This window comes from Heteronotia binoei, chromosome 9, assembly GCF_032191835.1.
Source record: "Heteronotia binoei isolate CCM8104 ecotype False Entrance Well chromosome 9, APGP_CSIRO_Hbin_v1, whole genome shotgun sequence".
Taxonomy (NCBI): Eukaryota; Metazoa; Chordata; class Lepidosauria; order Squamata; family Gekkonidae; genus Heteronotia; species Heteronotia binoei.
In genome coordinates, this window is record NC_083231.1 from 108,125,238 (window position 1) to 108,146,143 (window position 20,906).

Sequence of the window (20,906 nt, forward strand, 5' to 3'; positions counted from 1 at the left end):
GGTGCGCAACAGGTCTGTGGCTTGCTGGAAACTTTCTCTATAACGCGCCCCCCCCCCCCAATAGTGATCGATTCCTGCCTTCTCTGACCCCCCCCCCCCCCCGGCCAGCGCCCGTTCCAGCTCCGGAACGAGCCGAGGAGGCTTCGCCAACCCCGGCTTGCGCACGGCTGCCGCGGCCAAAGCAAAGCCGCGTGGCTCAGTGGCCTGGGGAGAAGAGCAGCCCGGCGGGGTGGGGGCCAAGGGGGAGAAGCCCCTGCACCGACTTACCCGCCAGCAACAGCCCAGGCGCGCCTCCAGCAGCCGCGGCGTTGCCCAGCCAGCCCTGGAGCGGCAGGGGGAGAAGCAGAAATCGCGCCTCGCCCTTTGGTGGCTCCACCTGCCCAGCCGCGGAGGAGGAGCGCCCGGGTCCCCCTCCAGCCCCTCCGGGCGGGAAGGCCCGGCTGCCGCCGCCGAGCCCTCTCTCCAGCTCCAGGCCCTGCTCGGGTAGGGTTGCCAATCCCCTGGTGGGGGCAGGGGATCCCCCGGTTTGGAGGCCCTCCTCCCGCGTCAGGGTAATCAGAAAGTGGAGGGAGGGAAAATGTCTGCTGTGGGCGCTCCATTATTCCCTATGGAGACCGATTCCCATAGGATATAATAGAGAATTGGTCCTCTGGGCAGGACCTGTTTTTGAGGTAGGGGCACCAAATTTTCAGCTTAGCAACCCGTGCCTCTCCCCAAAATATTGCCCAAGTGTAAAAAAGATTGGACCAGGGGGTCCAGTTCTGTGAGCCCCAAAAGAAGGTGCCCTATCCATTATTTCCAGTGGAGGAAAGGCATGTAAAAGGTGTGCGGTCCCTTTATATGTGATGGCCAGAACTCCCTTTGGAGTTCAATTATGCTTTCCATAGCCTGGCTCCACCCCCCAAAGTCTCCTGGCTCCACCCCCAAAGTCCTCAGATATTTCTTGAATTGGGACTTGGCAGCCCTATGCCCTGGCCGCCCCTCCTTAAACGGGGCTCGGCCTCCCCACAACAAAAGGGGCGTTCCCTCTCTGCGCCTGGCCGGAGCTTTGCGCCTTGCAATTGCGCCTCCGCACCACTTCCAAAAGGGAGCAGAGGGAAACCCGCGGGAAGCCTGGGGGTCGCTGAGCGTGTGCAGAGTGCGCCAGTCTGGGTTCTGGGGTTGCCAATCAGCCTGGAAGAAAATCCCCCCCCCCCCCCCGCTCCTTTAACAGAAACGGGCCGCCAAAGCTTTCCAATGGCACAGAACTAACCAGCATCTCCTAGTAAATCAGGCCCCGTTGAGGCTCTATTACAGTAGGAGTGGCCAAACTGTGGCTCAGGAGCTTCCTGTGGCTCTTCCACACATATTGTGTGGCTCTCAAAGCCCCCGCTGCCCTGTTGGCAAGCTTGGAGAATGCATTTAAAGTTGCTTTCTTTCCACCTCTCCTTCCCTCCCCCATCTATTTGCCTCTCTTCCTTCCCTTAGGGCTCTCAAACATCTGATGTTTATTCTATGTGGCTCAAGTGTGGCCACCCCTGGATTACAGGGACCTGGGGGTGGAGAGGGCAGGCAGGCAGCCCTCTTTCTTGCCCTCGCCCTGTCTTGCAAGAGGAGGCCCCCTGGGGCTGGCAAACTGCCACAATTACTTCCACGGATCTGGCTGCAGATCTGGGCAAGGCTCAGGCAGGACTCCTTTGGAGAGAAGGGCGGGGCCTTCTGAAGCGGCAACAGGTGAAAGTTGGCTGGGGCTGCAGCCTACGACTGAGAAAAGGAAGTTAATCTTCCACTCCTTTCCCCCACTCCTTGCTTCTGCAGTCTTGCATGCACTGGCTGCCTTTGCAGATACACACTACTGGTGAAGGAGGTTGCCGCCTGTGGGTCAGGAAATTCCTGGAAGAGGAGGGAGAGTGGGTGTCCAGGAAAGGAGGATTTGGGGAGGGAAGGTATCGTGGTGCTTCAGAGTCCATCTTCCAGAGCAGCTGGTTTCTCCACAAGAACTGGTCTCTATCATCTAGAGTAGACATCAGTTCAGGTTGGTAGCAAGGCTTGGCCTAAAACAAAGTTTGAGTCTAGTGGAACCTTTGAGACTAACAAAGCTTAATTTTAAGCATAATAATAATTATTGTTAATTTATATTCCACCCATCCCCCCAAGGGGGCTCAGAGCAAAGCGCATTGTAAAGCTTAAAGGCTCACATGTTGCCCATTTGGCAAAAGCTTCATTTTTAAAAAAGGGGTTTTTAAAAAATGCAAAAACCACCCCTGATGGAAAGAAAAACAGCTATTAAAATCATAAAACAAAGAATGGCAAGAGGAGTATACCCACATCCCTGAAAATACCGGCAGCAAGTCAATTCTGGTCCAAACGCTCCTCTGCACCGACCTGGTCTGAACTGAAGTTTCTTCTCTCTTTGGACTTCTTATTTCCCCCCAGCCGGAGAACCTTCCTCATTTATAGTGAAACAATTAAGCCCAGCTGGGATTCATTCCGAGGGCAAAACATCTCCCCCTTCCAACACCAGGTGCTGTTACTTAACAGGAGGCACCCAACATCATCAACACATTAACACCTTCCTGCCTGCTGCTGTCATCTAAGCAGAAAGAGAAACTAGATCACCACTCCCTCCTCCAATTAACAAAGGGCCTCCGTTGCCGCTGCAATATTCTACTATATTCCACAATATTCCAGCATGCAGACTTTTCAGATCCCAGTTGTGATTCTGGGAGATCACCAGCCACCACCTGGAGGTTGGCAACTCAAGTCCATGTTGCAGCCCTGTAGCTAGGAGTCACGTCAGGCGGGAGTTGCAGGGGGCCACTGGGGAGGGGCTCATGAGAGATGAGTGCAGAAAGCTGGAAAGGCTGAGGGCCATCCGTCTCCCACCAGTTTGGTGTAGTGGTTAAGTGTGCGGACTCTTATCTGGGAGACCCGGGTTTGATTCCCCACTCCTCCACTTACAGCTGCTGGAATGGCCTTGGGTCAGCCATAGCTCTGGCAGAGGTTGTCCTTGAAAGGGCAGCTGCTGTGAGTGCCCTCTCAGCCCCACCCACCTCACAGGATGTCTGTTGTGGGGGAGGAAGGTAAAGGAGATTGTAAACCACTCTGAGACTCTGAGTTTTGGAGTGGAAGGCAGGATATAAATCCAGTATCATCATCTTCTGGATTAACAGGGGCAGTTACTTTCCTGGTAGTTACTTGCAGGATTTGGGTTTGGCTCCTGTAGTTACCTGCAGGATTTGGGTTTGCCTCCTGTTGTTACTTGCAGGATTTGGGTTCTGGCTCCTGTAGTTACCTGCAGGATTTGGGTTTGCCTCCTGTTGTTACTTGCAGGATTTGGGTTCTGGCTCTGTAGTTACTTGCAGGATTTGGGTTTGGCTCTTGTAGTTACTTGCAGGATTTGGGTTTGGCTCCAGGTTCCTGAATCCTAGGCTCCACTTTACCAGCTGAATCACATAATTCCTGACAAAGCAGATTCTACTCCAGGAAGATTTATGCTTCAGTGGAACTGTTAAGAAAAGCCATGTTGGATCAGGCCAATGGCCCATCCAGTCCAACACTCTGTGTCACACAGTGGCAAAAATTTTTATATATTCACACACACTGTGGCTAATAGCCACTGATGGACCTCTGCTCCATATTTTTATCTAAACCCCTCTTGAAGGTGGCTATGCTTGTGGCCACCGCCACCTCCTGTGGCAGTGAATTCCACATGTTAATCACCCTTTGGGTGAAGATGCCAGGAGAGCAGGTATCTGGAGAGGTAGAAATCGAAATGTTGGTTGAGTGGTAGAGCATCAGCTTGGCATGCAGTGGGCCCCAGATTCAATCCCCAGGACCTCCAGTTTAAAACAAGGATCCGGTGATTTGAAAGACCCCTTCCTGAGAACCTGGAGAGCTGCTGTCAACCTGAGTAGACAATACTGACCTTGATAGGCCAATGGTGTGATTCAGGATAAGGCAGCTTCATGTGAATCCTTCCTTGGAGGTTTTTAAACAGAGGCTGGATGGCCATCTGACAGCAGCGAAGATCCTGTGAATTTAGGGGGAGGTGTTTGTGAGTTTCCTGCATTGTGCAGGGGGTTGGACTAGATGACCCTGGAGGTCCTTTCCAACTCTATGATTCTATGAATGAGATGCCTAAAAATATGATACATTCAGGGGGGTGGATGGTAGAGATGCCAGCCTCCAAGTGGGACTTGGGAATCCCCCAGAATTGCAGCTCATCCCCAGACGTCAGAGATCAGTTCCTTGGGAGAAAATGGATGCTTGGGAGGGTGGACTCTAGAGCATCGTGCCCCACTGAGGTCTCTGTCCTCCCGGGCTTCACTCCTCAATCTACAGGAGTTTCCCCAGCCCCCACCAGTGGCAAGGGTGGTCCCTAGTCAGGCAACGCTAGCGAATGAACTTTTCCTTGGAGGTTTTTAAACAGTTTGGTGTGGTGGTTTAGTGTGCAGACTCTTATCTGGGAGAACTGGGTTTGATTCCCCACTCCTCCACTTGCAGCTGTGGGAATGGCCTTGGGTCAGCCATAGCTATTGCAAGAGTTGTCCTTGAAAGGGCAGCCCCACCCACCTTACAGGGTGTCTGTTGTGTTGTGTGTGTGTGGGGGGGGGAGGTAAAGGAAATTGTAGCCGCTCTGAGATTCAGAGTATAGGGCGGGATATAAATCTGCAGACGTCATCTTTTTTGGGGAGAGGTGGCATATAAAACTAGGGTTGACAGGTCCAATTCAAGAAATATCTGGGGACTTTGGGGGTGGGGCCAGGAGCAAGGTTGTGACAAACATAATTGAACTCCAAAGGGACATTTAAGGGACCGCACACCTTTTAAATGCCTTCCCTCCATTGGAAATAATGAAGGATAGGGGCACCTTCTTTTGGGGCTCATAGAATTCGACCCCCTGGCCCAATCTTTTTGAAACTTGGAGGGTATTTTGGGGGGAGGCACTGGATGCTATGCTACAAATGTGGTGCCTCTACTTCGAAAAACAGCATCCCCCAGAGTCCCAGATACCTGCAGAACAATTCTCCATTATACCCTATGGAAATTGGCCTCCATAAAGAATAATGGAGTGCCTAGAAGAAAAAGACGACAAAGACTCCAGATTTATACCTCACCCTTCTCTCTGAATCAGAGACTCAGAGCGGCTTACAATCACCTATATCTTCTCCCCCACAACAGACACCCTGTGAGGTGGGTGGGGCTGAGAGGGCTCTCACAGCAGCTGCCCTTTCAAGGACAACTCCTGCCATTCCAGCAGCTGCAAGTGGAGGAGTGGGGAATCAAACCTGGTTATCCCAGATAGGAGTCCGCGCACTTAACCACTACACCAAAGTGGCTTTCAAACTAGCAGACATTCCCCTCCCCCCCTCGCTTTTTGATGACCCTGAAGTGGGGGGAGGGCCTCCAAACCAGGGGAATTCCTGGGGATTGGAAACCCTACATGAAACTTCTAGATTCCTTGTTCTTTGGGCTGCCACAAATGAACAAGGGTGACCCATTGGCATCCAGGCAGCCAGCTTTTGATGATGCTCTCTGGAGTAATGTGGCCCTGGTCCCCTACATAAGAGAAACCATGCTGGATCAAGCCAATGGCCCATCCAGTCCAACACTCTGTGTCACACAGCGGCCAAAAAACCGCCCCAGGTGCCATCAGGAGGTCCATCAGTGGGGCCAGGACACTAGAAGCCCTACCACTGTGCCCCCCAAGCACCAAGAGTACAGAGCATCAGAGCCCCAGACAGAGAGTTCCAATAATACACTGTGGCTAATAGCCACTGATGGACCTCTGCTCCATATGTTTATCCAATCCTCTCTTGAAGCTGGCTATGCTTGTAGGCGCCACCACCTCCTGTGGCAGTGAATCCCACATGTTAATCACCCTTTAGGTGACGAAGGACTTCCTTTTATCTGTTCTAACCCGACTGCTCAGCAATTTAATTGAGTGCCCACAATTTCTCATATTGTGAGAAAGGGAGAAAAGGACTTCTTTCTCTATCCCATGCATAAAATTGTGAACCTCTATCATGTCACCCCTCCGTTGACGTTTCTCCAAGCCAAAGAGTCCAAAGCATTTCAAAAGCCAGCTTTTGATGATGCTCGCTGGAGTAATGTGACCCTGGTCCCTTACATAAGAGAAACCATGTTGGATCAGGCCAATGGCCCATCCAGTCCAACACGCTGTGTCACATAAGAACATAAGAGAAGCCATGTTGGATCAGGCCAATGGCCCATCCAGTCCAACACGCTGTGTCACACAGTGGTCAATATATATATATGTGTGTGTGTGTGTATACACACACACACACACACACACACATATATATATATATACTGTGGCTAATAGCCACTGATGGACCTCTGCTCCATATTTTTATCCAATCCCCTCTTAAAGCTGGCTATGCAGTGAATTCCACATGTTAATCACCCTTTGGGTGAAGAAGTACCTCCTTTTACCCATTCTAACCCGACTGCTCAGCAATTTCATTGCATGCCCACGAGTTCTTGTATTGTGAGAAAGGGAGAAAAGTACTTCTTTCTCTGCTTTCTCCATCCCATGCATAATCTTGTACATAGTACTCCAAAGGAGTTTGCACCATCGATTTATACAGGGGCATTATGATACCGGCTGATTTATTTCCAATTCCCTTCCTAATAATTCCCAGCATAGCATTGGGCTTTTTAAAATCGCAATCGCACACTGTCTCGACATTCTCAGTGAGTTATCTACCACGACCCCAAGATCTCTCTCTTGGTCAGTCTCTGCCAGTTCACACCCCATCAACTTGTATTTATAGTTAGGATTTGTAGTTATCCTTAGAATATGGCAGTTCTTCTGCGCGACATCAGGAAGCTCTGAAACATCTCAGCACATCACCTGTCTTGAAGATTCACATAAGTGCAGAGAAGGCCTGACAAGCTCTTATCTTTCCCATTTAAGCGTTCTGCTGCTTTAAAGTGGCAGGGTAGAAAGAGCAGCTTGCTCTGCAGCTTTTTGGGGTTTCTGCAAGAACTCTCTCTGTTTCTGGTTGCTGCTAGGGCACCTTTGCGTCCACCCCAAAATGCCCCAAAGGACAGGTTCCAGTGGGACATGATGTGGGCTGTACATCCACATATTCCACAGAGCATCACCGCAAGCTGCTCTTTAGACACAAGTATCAGGGTGTGTCCTTTGCCATCACCAAAATACCAGCTGCCTCTATATCTGATCTTATAAATCCTGAAAGCAAAGGGCTATGCTGCTGGCTGCCAGCTGGATTTTGAGAGAGATGCCCTCCCCAGTGTGGAATAACCCAGTTAGTATGTTTGGTGGGAAGCCTTTCATGGGAGGGAGCTGTTCTTTGAGTGGCTGAATCGGCTGTGGGTGCTCCAACAGGCCATGGCTCAGTGGAAGAGCCTTCGCTTGGCATACAGAAGGTCCCATGTTCAATCCCTGGAATCTCCAGTTAAAAGGACTAGGAAGTAGGTGATGGGAAAGACCACAGCCTGAGACCCTGGAGAGCCACTGCCAGCCTCAGCAGGCAATACTGACCTTGATGGACCAAGGGTCTGATTCAGTTTCATGCAGGGGTCGTTTTGTAGAAAAATAGGTGGTGGAGCTCATTAGCATAACTCATTCACATATGCTGCCCCCCCCCCAGCCAAAAGCAACCCAATGCAAGAAAAGAGAGCCCTGGGCGAGTGAGGTCTGCTTGGACTGGCTAGAGGTCCATGTGTGGGTCAAAAGGCCAGCAAGCCACCCGCTGCCCAAAATCACATAAAAAGTGGTGAAAGGGTGGTGTGGGCTTCTCCGGGAGGCTAATGAGGGCTGCTGGGGGCATGGCAAAGCCCCTGGTATCTGGTTGGCTGCTCGCTCCTAATTCAGGGATTGTTATGCAGCTGCACCTCCTATTCAATGGACAAAGTAGGTGGGGAGGAAGAGGGGGAACCCTCAGAAAGGTTCAGGAGCTGTGCTCCTGTGAGTTTCTGCTGAATCTGAGGCCTGGTTTCATGTGAATTGGTTGTCCAAACATACGGTGGATTGGTCATATTAATCTGTCACAGTAAAGAGCAGGGGTCCTCAAACTACGGCCCGTGGGCCAGATGTGGCCCGCTGAGGACGTTTATGCGGCCCGCCGGGTTATGGCAAAATCAGACCGGAAGTGACGTTCGACCTAAACTCGCGTTAGCAATGCACACTTCCGGCACTGGGCTGAGGCGGCAGAGACAGAGTGTGAGGCGATACCGAGGTGAGGTGAGTTCCCAGGCTGGGGTGTGTGGTGTGGGGAAGGGAGAGAGATGCAGAAGACGGAGAACTGACGGCCCGCGGCCTTGTACAGTAACGGCAGCCACCACAACAGTCCGGCCCTCCAACAGTCTGAGGGACAGTGAACTGGCCCCCTATTTTAAAAGTTTGAGGACCCCTGGTAAAGAGCCTCATGACACTGTAAAGGCTAGCAGAGGTATTGTGGCAGAGGTTAGAATTCGGGGGCATCCAATGAAGCCAATGGGCATTAGGTTCAGGATGGACAAAAGGAATTGCCCCAAAGAGCGATTGCAGTGTGGAATACAGTGTGGATTACACAAAGAGTGGTTGCAGTGTGGAATCTGTTGCCAGAGGATGTAAGGATGGCCACAGGAAGAAACAACTTTCAAAGGGGATGAAATAGATTGATGGAGAAAAAGAAAAAGACTGCAGATTTATACCCTGCCCTTCAGAGACTCAGAGCGGCTTGCAATCTCCTATGTCTTCTCCCCCCACAACAAGCTCCCTGTGAGGTGGGTGGGGCTGAGAGGGCTCTCACTGCCCTTTCAAGGACCTCCTGTGATAGTTATGGCTGACACAAGGCCATTCCAGCAGTTGCAAGTGGAGGAGTGGGGAATCAAACCCAGTTCTCCCGGATAAGAGTCCACACATTTAACCACTACACCAAACTGGCTCTCAGCCCATCAGTGGCTACCAGCCATGGTGACTGAGGGGAACCTCCACATTTAGAGGCACGAAGCCTCTGAATCCCAGAGCCAGGAAGCAACATCAGGGGAAGGCCTCAGCCTGTATGTAGAGAGCCAGTTTGGTGCAGTGGTTGAGTGCATGGACTCTTATCTGAGATTCCCACTCTTCCACATGCAGCTGCTGGGGTGACCTTGGGTCAGTCATAACTCTCTCAGACCTGTTCTGCTCAAGAGCAGTTTCTCTCACAGCTCTGTGGTGAGGAGAGGAAGGAGACTGTAAGCCACTCTGAGACTCCAAGTGAAGGGAGATATAAATCCAATCTCCTCTTCTTTTCTTCTTCCTCCTCCTGTTGTTGGCTTTTCAGAGGAACTGGCTGGCCACGTGAGACGGGATGCTGGACTTGATGGACCTCTGGTCTCATCCAGCAGGGCTCTTATGTTCCCGAAGCCTTCTCCATCAGATGTATTGAGGGTCTAACTTCAGACAGTAGTTCTGTGATCCCAGTAGTTTTTAACAAGAGAAGAGCAACTGTGCATGACCTTGGTTTGAAACAGGGCCATAAGAGAAAGGGGGGGGGGTATTAACTATTTAAGTTGGAGTCATGTGCACTTGTCAGTTGCCTTAAAAAAAAATGCTGGGAATGCATTTCCAGCAATCTCGTTGAGTTAGGTTGTGTGCAGTAAAATCAAGCGGATGGGCCCAGCTATTTCACTTTCTGAAAATATCTTACGTGTGCTGTGTTCTTTTTATACTTTGCTGCTGCCTACTCAGGGCCTTTTTTGAGCAGGAACGCAGTCCCGGCTGGCTTGGTGTCAGGGGGTGTGGCCTAATATGCAAATGAGTTTCTGCTGCACTTTTTCTACAAAAAAGTCTGGCATGAAACAACGGTGATGTTAGGGGGTGTGGCCTAATATGCAAATGAGTTCCTGCTAGGGTTTTTCTACCTCCCCCCAAAGCCCTGCAAATTAGTATTTCATTCCAGTTTGTCTTGTGTGACACTGCTTTATGCTAAATCTGTCCCTTGGTCCATCAAGGTCAGTATTGTCTACCCAAACTGGCAGCGGCTCTCCAGAGTCTCAGATAAAGGTCCTTTTCATCATATACTGCCTGGTCTTTTTAACTGGAGATGCCAGGGGTTGAATCTGGGACTTTCTGCATGCAAAAAAGAAGAGTTGGTTTTATAACTTGCCCTTCACTCTGTGGAGTCTCAGAGGGGCTTACAATCACCTTTCCCTCCCTCTCCCCACAACAGACACTCTGGAAGGCAGGTGGGGCTGAGAAAGCTGTGACTGACCCAAGGTCACCCAGCTGGCTTTGTGTGGAGAAGTGAGGAATCGAACCCAGTTCTCCAGATCAGAACCGCCTTTCTTAACTCCTGCACCAAACTGGGTCGCAAAGTAGAAACTCTTCCACTGAGCCACATCCCATGTTCTTTAGTTATTCTGGGTTGGATCCTGCAGGTCTGTTCTGCTAATGGTAGCAACTTCCTCTGCCCTCTGGTGTCTTTCCCTGACACAAAAGGCTGCACAAGGAGAATACTCCCTGTGCCGGAGGAAGGTGCTACTGTGCACAAAATGGAACTGGAGGATTTGTTGTCCTCCATAATGTAAAACATCCCACTAAAAAAACTTGATTTTTTTTTAAAGAAGGGAAGACTTATAGGCAGGTTGCTAGCAAATCCTGCTTTGGAAGTTGGTGCAGAACAGGTTATATCATAATGTGTGGTCTGTGAAGAGCCTTTTGTGATATTTAAGAGCCAGTTTGGTGTAGAGCCAGTTTGGTGTAATGGTTAAGTGTGTGGCCCCTTCTCTGGGAGAAACAGGTTTGATTCCTCACTCCTCCACTTGCAGCTGTTGGAATGGCCTTGGGTCAGCCATAGCTTTCGTAGGAGTTGTCCTTGAAAGGGCAGCTTCTGTGAGAGCCCTCTCCAGCCCCACCCACCTCACAGGGTGTCTGTTGTTGGGGGGGGGGAGAAAAAGGAGATTGTGCCCACTCTGAGATTCAGAGAATAGGGTGGGGTATAAATCCAATGTCTTCTTCTCCTCCTCCTCCTTCTTCTTGAAAGGAGATGCTCAGGTCTGATCTGAAAAAAAAAAGGATGTAATGCACATACAAGAACGTTGGCTCTTTTCATTTGTGAAATGTGGCAGGGATATGCGATCGTTGCCCTTGGATAACAGTTCCTCTTGTCAAAACCCTTGGCAAAAATCGGGACACCTCTGTGCAATTGATTGAGATTGAAAAGGCAACGTAAGTTAAAAGTAACCAACCGTTTTATTGGGGGGGGGGAGGGGGCACTGTGGAAATAAAAAAAAACCCATTGTAACGAATTGATCGGCTGATGTTCCAAAGCACACAAACAGTGAGATTCAAGAAAACAGGCTTGATAGCACCAAAAGATATTTACGGAGAGCAAACTGAACGCATTCTCTGCAAATGGAAACGGGGCAGCAAGGAAGTGGAAGCCTGGGTATAATGCACAACTAAAAGGCAACTCTGCCTGCCCACCTGTCTCAGCATTAGCACTTGTGCAACGTACAGACGCAGAAAATACCCATTTGCCAGCAGTTTGGAGAAAGCAGGTAAGTTCTTTGTCTCTTAGCTTCTATGACATCACAACTATTTTTTAAAAAATAAACCACCGCCAGTGGATTTGAAGTTCTGTACCAGTTGGGGTGACCCAGGCTGGCCTGATCTTCGAAGCTAAGCAGGGTCGGTTAGTACTTGGATGGAAGACCACCGAGGAGTGCCAAGATCGTAATGTGGAGCCAGCAGGACTTTTTTTGTAGCAGGAACTCCTTTGCATATTAGGCCACACCCATTAATGTAGCCAATCATCCTGGAGCTTACAGTAGGCCCTGTACTAAGAGCCCTGTAAGCTCCTGGAGGACTGGCTACATCAGGGGGCATGGCCTAATATGCAAAGGAGTTCCTGCTACAAAAAAAGCCCTGCGGGTCAGGCAGGGGCTAACCACCTCTCAATGTCTTTTGCCTTGAAAACTCTGCAGGGTCACAGTAAGTCGGCTCAGTTGTGTCTTAACAGCTTTCAACTACCGCCAATGAGATGGAGTTTTGTGCTTATACTAACAGTGGCACACCAGGATTAACCACTGATTGCATTTTCCTTTTACCTTTCTTTAGGTTGTCACAAACGAATTTAGAAGAAGAAGAAGATGATATTGGATTTATATCCCACCCTCCACTCCAAAGAGTCTCAGAGCGGCTCACAATCTCCTTTACCTTCCTCCCCCACAACAGTCACCCTGTGAGGTGGGTGGGGCTGGAGATGGCTCTCACAGCAGCTGCCCTTTCAAGGACAACCTCTGCCAGAGCTATGGCTGACCCAAGGCCATGCCAGCAGGTGCAAGTGCAGGAGTGGGGAATCAAACCCGGTTCTCTGAGATAAGAGTCCGCATACTTAACCACTACACCAAACCAGCTCATGTTATGTTCCCAACAGGGGGGGTTTTTGTAGCAGGAACTCCTTTGCATATTAGGCCACACACCCCTGATGTAGCCAATCCTCCAAGAGCTTACAGGGCTCTTCTTTCAGGGCCTACTGTGAGCTCCAGGAGGATTGGCTACATCAGGGGTGTGTGGCCTAATATGCAAAGGAGTGCCTGTTTCAAAAAAAAGCCCTGGTCCCTAATAACTCTTGTATGGTAGAGCTAGAATAAGACAATTTGATTTTCCTAGCTGCCCAGTGAGGTTTATGATTGACTAGGGATTCAAACCTAGGCCTCTCTGCTCAAAGTATAATAATATATCTGCTGATTTCCACCCACTTCAGCTCAGGAACTTGCTATGCGCACAGGGACTCTAATTCATATACTGAGTTCTACTACTCAGTAAAGATGCTTCCTATAAATGTACTTGAATGTGGGACACAATTCCATCAAAATTTTCCACTCGTTCAACTGAACGGGGGCAGCCAGCAGAAAGAGCTACATGAGTGTACTGGAGTTTGATATGGCAGGGGAGGCCAAACGTGCTTAATGTAAAAGCCACATAGAATAAATGTCAGGTGTTTGAGAGCAGCAAGACATGAACATCAGATGTTTGAGAACAGGAAGGGAGGAAGGAAGGCAAATAGATGGAGGGGAAGGAGGGAGAAGTGGGAAGAAAGCAACTTTAACTTTTGAATGCATTCTCCAAGCCGTTGGCTGGCTTGGAGACGTGATTGAAAGAGAGAAATGCCTTCTCCAAGCTGGCCAATGGGATGGTGGGAGCTTTGAGAGTCACACAAATATGTTGAAGAGCCGCATGTGGAACCCAAGCTGCAGTTTGGCCACCCCTGGTATATGGAGCTCTGGCCTGAGCATTGGCTTATTCTTATTGAGGAAGTATGCCATTGAGTTGCAACATTGGCTTATTCTTATAAAGTATGCCATTGAGCTGCAACTATTCATGGCGATCCCATGAAGTTCCACTGCATGGGTTTTGCAAGGCAAGAGAGGGGCAGGGGTGGTGTGCTGTCCTCTTCCTCGGTGATCTCCCATCTCACCTGTCTTAGCTTCTAAGGCCTAACAATGTCAGATCTAGGCCATCAGGGGCTGCTGTGGTATTCTCACATGCAGTCCTCGACATTTCTTTGCTGCAAAACAAAGTTTGAGTGCAGCGGCGCATTTAGGACTAACGAAGTTGTATACAAGGTATGAGCTCCGGTGTCTGCTTGCGCACGAAAGCTTCTACCGTGAATAAAACCTTTATTGATCTTAAAAATGCCACTGGACTCAAATTTTGTTTTGCTGCTCGAGGCCAACACGGCTGCCCTCTTGAATTTCTTTGCCGGTACAACACAGCTTAGGTGTGGTTTTTTTTGCGGTGAGGTTGACAGAAGTTGTCTTTTTCACCGGGTTTCTTCTCTGCGTTGACCCAGTTGCGTGACTAGTCCCACAAATGCCCAGCTGGCAAATCCTAAGGTGGGGGAAACCTTAAACAGGCAGTCTTGATCCAAGGCACAATCTGAATGCAAATCTCAAAACATTCCCAGGGCTTCCCTCCACGTCACCCAAGTTCACTGAAGGTGCATAAGTGTACACTGAAGAATACTGATGAAACGGGATAAACAGGCGCCAAACGCGGCCTGCAGTCATCGCTGGGTCTAAATCAAAATGTATAAAAAGTGATTTTGCAAATCAAATTGTTTTAAGTACGAATGATTTCAGTTCTTTGACACTCGCGCGTGTACGTCAGGAAATAAGTTATTATCCACCCCGGGAGGATTTTAATATCTTCTAATAAGCTTCATAATTGTCTGGAAAGCAGTCGCTGCGGTGAGGTTGTCGTTGACAAAATCTGCAGCAAGTTCCCACGTGAGCCAGAAGATTAATTTACAACAGATTTATGCCTAATTTTTTTTTTTTTTAAAGTTAGGTGAGTCTCTACATCGATACGTACAGCTCATCTCTTCTTAAGAGCCTTCAGACTTGTGCGACGTAACCCTGGGTGTGCTTCCTGACAGGGTGTGCTTGAGAACCGCTGCCCTTCGGCTAAGTTTGTAGGCACTAACGCTGGAATTTGGTCATTCCGGTCGAGCTGTCTGTTCCAGGCAAATGGCTCCAAAGTGTGCATGAAGCCGCCACCGTCACGTGACTTCCCTGTTCGCTTCAGCGAAGGAAGCTTCAATGCACACCTTTGTGTGCAGATTGCTTTGTCCCTTTGTGTGCAGATTGGTTTGTCCCTTTGTGTGCAGATTGGTTTGTCCTGCCAAAATGGAACGGGGAAGCCCACACTTCTCAGAGTCCCACGGGTGCACGGAAGTATATGCAGAGCTTTGAACTGGGCGTGTCGGGCAGACTGGATAATTAGCCGCTAAAAAAAAGGGAAGGTAGTCAGTCCCCTGTGCAAGCACCGAGTTGTTACCGACCCCTGGGTAACGTCACGTCACAACATTTCCTGGGCAGACTTTTCATGGGGTGGTTTGCCATGGCCTTCCCCAGTCATCTACACTTCCCGCCCAGTTAGCTGGGGACCTCGGAAGGATGGAAGGCTGAGTTAACCTTGAGCCAGATAGCTGAACCCAGCTTCCGTCGGGATTGAACTCAGGTCATAAGCAGAACGTGGACCGCAGTACTGCAGCTGACCGCTCTCTACTACGGGGCTACTATGAACTAAAATTGCTGGGACTTAGCTTTTTTCCAAACAGGGCACAATCGCAAATGTAATTCTTGTAACGACTGGTAATGCAGCTGTATTGGGAAGAATCTATATCCCACTTGAAAAATTATTCTCCGTTAATCCCGCATGAACAATAACGTCCTGCTACAAAAAAGCCCTGCTCCTTAGGATTCCACTGCAAATCACACGGACTAAAAGTAAAAGTTCCCAGTATTGTCACACGATAAGAGTTAAGCAAAAAGTTTGGCACAGAATGTTTTGTTTGTTTGTTTCTAAAATGCATGGCAGTTATATAAAGGAATTCCAGCAGGAAATCTTTTTTTGAAAAAAATCTTTCTAAGTTAGCATTTCAGGGGTAGGTGTAGGGTTACCAACCTCCAGATGGAACCTGGAGATCTCCTGCTATTACTATTAATCTCCAGATGGCCGAGATCAGTTACCCTGAAGAAAATGGCTGCTCTGGAGGGTGTCTGAAGAAAGGGGGCCGCACCAAGCTGAACGGGAGAAAAAGAGAAAACGACGCAAAGGAAGAAGACTGTAACAGTTCAAGTGTGTGCATAGGAACGACACTAAAAAGGATCTGGAAGATTCCACCTGCTGAAACTGCACACAAAATGCATAGGGGTGGTATAATTATTAAAGGTTCTTTTTCCTTTGCACCATTTAATCGTTTTCTTCTTCGTTTGCTCTGGAGGGTGGAGCCTATGGCATTCTACCCTGCTGAGGCCCCTCCCCTTCCTAAACCACGCCCTCTCCAGGCTCCACCTACAAAATCTCCTGGTATTTCCCAACCCGGAGCCGGCAACCCTAGATGGGTGGGGATGCTCTTGCTTTAGCACCTCTTGGCCGGTTTTTCAAAATGGCGAAGCACTTACAATAGGCCGTCAGAAGAATCCATATACCCAGGGCTTTTTTTTTTTGAGCAGGAGCACACAGGAACGCAGTTCTGGCTGGCTTGGCAGCAAGGGGTGTGGCCTAACAGACAAATAAGTTCCTGCTGAAACAATGGTGACATCAGGGGGTGTGGCATAATATGCTGGCTTTTTCTACCAAAAAAAAAGAGGCCTGCATATACCCTTTCTCTTTGGGCCACTTGATGCAATCGCTCGAGGGGACCGCAACCAAGGCATCAACACGATCAGTGGCTTCCCTCTGTTGATAAAAGCTCTGCACTTGGAAAGCGATTTCCAAACAATCGTTCCCCACAGCCGAGCAAGCGACTGCCCGTTGGCTGGAATGCGCAACCCGAGTGCGGCTGTCGGTTGCACCTCTGTGTGGACACAGTCTGGCAGCGGCAGCTTGCGTGTCGGAGGTCTCCCGCACGAACCGGCCCAAGCCGAATAACCGAATAACGTTTTGTGACCTGTATTCGGTTCCGTTTAGGACCTGGATAACTAGATGCTTCAACAGCAGGGCTGGCCCTAGACTGCCTGGCACCCTAGACAAGGCTAACTTCTGATGCTCCCTCTGCACTGATAAAGTCACTGAGTCACACGGGGCGGGGGTGCCCAATTTGGCGTCCCCAGAAGCCCAGCACCCTAGGCAATTCCCTAGTTTGCCTAGTGGTAGGCCTGGCCCGATCCGGTAGGACTAAGTCCAGAACATGATCAAATCCAGAGTCATAGCAACCTCCGGCTGAAACAAAAATCCCAGCAATGGTCAAATCTGGTGCAGAAACGTCTTGGGGCAAAGGTCGTTGTCGGCTGCCCAAAAGTATAGGACTGTGCTTCTTCGATCTCCAGTTAGGCCTCATGAGGGTGTCAGACCCTGTCCCTTCCCCCCTAAAAAAACAGAACAACACTTTCTGCAATGAGAGCCCAACGAACAGAAGGGGAGAGATTCGGGAGCCCTCCAGGGTGGGTGACCGGAATGCTGTTATGACCCAAGAGATACCGTTTAGCACAACCCGCCTCAGGAGCGTCGCACGGATCTGCTTTCAATGAGGTAGCTCCGTTGCAGAGTTAGAAGCGTGCGGGGGGCGGGGCATGCAGCTTGTTCACTGCTCAAGCAAACAAAAAAAAAAATACCCAGAAAGTGTAATTTTCTTCCCTTTTCCCAAGATTATTTATAAAAATACCCGGATGGGTTTTTCTTTTCTTTTTTAAAAAAAACGTATATACCTTTTCTTTCCTTTTTTACAATTTATAAAAAGATGTTACAAAAAAGAAATCTGTGTGCTGTTAAACTTCCGTCCCGTCGTGTAAATTGTTGTGAACTTTCACCTCCAAGTTCACCTGCTTGACCTTTGCCCCTCTGACCTTGTAGGTCCCTTCATTTTCACAGAGTATATTCAAGTTCTTCACAGTGCAATACTGTCTGTTCACGTTCTTTTCCCCCCTCTCCGTGCTTCTCCGGGCCACCTCCACTTTGGTATTGAGGGGATACTCCTCCGCGCCGTCCATCGCGGACTTTTTCTTCTTCCTGTGTTTTCGGCACTTCCGGGTCACGAAGCAAACGACCAAGAGCACGAGGAACAGGAGCATCATGGCCGCAAAGGCGCTCCCGATGGATGCCCCCGTCTGGGACAGAGAGGCTGCGGACACGGCCTCTTGGCGCTCCAGATTGAGCGACTTCATGTTGGTGCCGTTCTTGACTTGGTCTCCTTCGTTGTCGTAGATCAAGGAGTCGTCTAGAGCCGGACCACCCAGATCTCGGCGGTTGCGTTGCAGCCGGTGGATGAGGGAACGCGGGACTCGAGGCCCGGTGATGGTCTCGGGCCCGATGATGTAGATCACTTGGAGATACCACTGGTGCCCAGCTTCCACCTGTACAGAAAAAGGAAAAACAAAAATCCAGAGACTTTACTTGTGCATTTATAGCTCGTCTTCCCTTCATCATTATTATTTATTTCAAGTTCCTGTCTGGGAATTAAGATCACCGAGGCTCTCTAGACCAGTGTTCTCTCTAAGCTGAGTGAGTGGGAGCTAGCTCACAGTTTTTTAGCCTCCAGCTCACACATTTTTGTCTAGGGAGGACATTTTTGTCAGGAAGGATAAGAACATAAGAAAAGCCATGTTGGATCAAGCCAAAGGCCCATCCAGTCCAACACTCTGTGTCACACAGTGGCCAAATATATATATACACACACTGTGGCTAATAGCCACTGATGGACCTCTGCTCCATATTTTTATCTAACCCCCTCTTGAAGCTGTCTATGCTTGTAGCCGCCACCACCTCCTGTGGCAGTGAATTCCACATGTTAATCACCCTTTGGGTGAAGTACCTCCTTTTATCCGTTCTAACCTGACTGCTCAGCAATTTCATTGAATGCGCACAAGTTCTTGTATTGCGAGAAAGGGAGAAAAGTACTTCTTTCTCTTTTTTCTCCATCCCATGCATAATCTTGTCAACCTCTATCATGTCACCCCGGGGTCGAAGTTTCTCCAAGCTACAGAGCCCCAAGCGTTTTAACCTTTCTTCATAGAGAAAGTGTTCCAAACCTTGAATCATTCTAGTTGCCCTTTTCTGGATGACCCCAGAGCACACTAATTTATGGAACAGCTCACCACCTTAAGGCCAGGAGCTCCCCACTTGAATGCCAGGAGCTCACAAAGTAGAATTTTTGCTCACAAGACTCTGCAGCTGAGAGGGAACATTGCTCTTGACTATCCCACCAATCAAAGGAACTCACCTGGTGGGAGGGTTGTCGGCCCCCACGTGGCAGTGGGGGACCCCCTGATTTTGCGGGCTCCTGCCTGCTGCCAGCCAGCAAGGATAGGCCCTGCCCCTAGCAGCCATGGCCCAGCGCAACATTCTCAATGTGATGACATCCCACAGAAGTGACATCATCATGATGGGGATGTCATGCGTGGTGATGTCACCCCTGCTCTTCCCCCACTCCCAGAAAGCTCCCTCCTAGCACCTGCCTCCTTCTGGCGAGGAGGTTAGACCTGGCAACCCTACCTGGTAGGCACACAAGACAGGGCCTTTTCGGCAGCAACCCCACAATTCTGGGACAGCCTTCTTCTCACCTTCAATCAGATATCAGGAGTGAGCAGTGACTCACAAAAGCTCCTCCCCGGCCACAAATGTTGTGAGTCTCGAAGATGCTCTTGGTCTCTTGCTCTTTTCTGCCGCTACAGGCAGACTAACACGGCTACCCGTCTAGATCTATCAGCAAGGCTGTGGTGTCCTTGGCCTTCCAACCCTGCTCAGGAACAAAGGGCTCCATCAAAAATACTCCTTATCGTCAGAACCTAAATTTAAAATTAAGGGGCGTGGCTCCAAAGCAAATGAATTATTCATAAACACAGGCCTCGGATTCAGCGGGAGCTCGCAGGAGCACAGCTCCTGAACCTTTCTGACAGTTCCACCTCTTCCTTCCCACCTTGTCCACTGAATAGTAGGTGTAGCTGCATGACAATCCCTGGATCAGCTCCACCACCTATTTTTCTACAAAACGACCCTTGCATAAACATGATTAGAGTCCACAAAGACATGCAGAATGCTTCTTCCTACCACAAGCCAGTTTGGTGTAGTGGTTCAGTGCGTGGACTCTTATCTGGGAGAACCAGGTTTGATTCCCCACTCCTCCACTTGCACCTGCTGGAATGGCCTTGGGTCAGCCATAGCTCTCTGCCCTTTCATGCCCTGTCCATGAAAGGGCAGCTGCTGTAAAAGGCTCTCTCAGCCCCACCTACCTCACAGGGTGTCTTTTTGGGGGGGGGCGGGGAAGGTAGAGGAGATTGTAACCACTCAGACTCTGAAATTCAGAGAGAAGGGTAGAAATCCAATATCTTCATCATCATATATTCAACTGCCACACATTGAAGGTTAAAATGAAGAGCTCCTTGACACACAAACGGTTTAAATAATGACATTTGAGCTGGATGAAGTTTGAATCCAGTGGCACCTTCAAGATCAACAAGTTTAATTTTGAGTATAAGCAGGGGTGGAATTCTATCAGGAGCTCTTTTGCATATTAGGCCACACCCACCTGATGTAGCCAATTCTCCTGGAGCTCACAAGGCTCTTTTTTGTAAGCTCTTGGAGGATTGGCTACATCAGGGGTGTGTGGCCTAATATGCAAAGGAGCTCCTGCTAGAATTCTACCCCTGGGCATAAGCTTTTGTGTACCTGCACACTTCTTCAGCTGGACAGAATTGTTAACAGTGACACACCTTGTAGAGTGCATCCACCTTCATGATGAAGCCGTCCACTCCGGGCATGGTGGTGACCTGTTGGAAATCTGGCAAATCGGAGGCGAAACAAGCGTCGAAAGGTACATCGTGGAAGTATTTGTCGGTCACTTCCGGTTGATTCCGGTCCTGCAAGATGAAAGAAGAGGCACATGATAGTGAGTTGAATGTTCTCCCAGCTCTTGCTCTGATCCGGATGGCCCAGGCTAGCCAGACCCCAGAAGTTAAGCAGGCTCAGCTTAGCTTATGAGACCTGGTCAGCATTTGGATGGGAGGTCACCAAGGAGGCCTGGGGCTGCTATTCAGAGGAAGGCAATGACAAACCACCTCTGCTCCTCTCTTGCTTGGAAAAACGGGGCTGCCATAAGTTGCTGCGACTTGAAGGCACTTTCCACCACCAGTCCAAGCTCCAGGGCGTTTTTTTGTAGCAGGAACTCCTTTGCCTATTAGGCCACCCCCCCCTGGTGATGTAGCCAATCCTCCTGGAGCTTACGTTAAGCCCTGTACTAAGATTCTGAGCCCTTGGGGGAGGGTGGGCTTCTTTTGAGCAGGAACGCACAGGGACACAGTTCCGGCTGGCTTGGTGTCAGGGTGTTTGGCCTAATATGCAAATAAGCTCCTGAGCTTTTCCTACAAAAAGCCCTGTGTGAAACAATGGTGACATCAGGAGGTGTGGCCTAATATATAAATGAGTCCCTGCTGGGCATTTTCTATCAAAAAAGCCATAGATAGAT

At 49.6% G+C, this 20,906-nt stretch overlaps 1 protein-coding gene across 1 annotated transcript in view; it reads right to left on the minus strand.

The window, feature by feature from the left end:
• Window positions 1-17,183: 17,183 nt before the first annotated feature.
• Window positions 17,184-20,906, minus strand: part of FRAS1 (Fraser extracellular matrix complex subunit 1) — a 523,356-nt gene continuing 519,633 nt past the window's right edge. Inside the window, 2 exon segments of the mRNA XM_060247149.1 lie at window positions 17,184-17,799; window positions 20,155-20,301. Of these exon segments, the coding sequence (XP_060103132.1) occupies window positions 17,215-17,799; window positions 20,155-20,301 (732 nt within the window). The 3' untranslated portion in view covers window positions 17,184-17,214.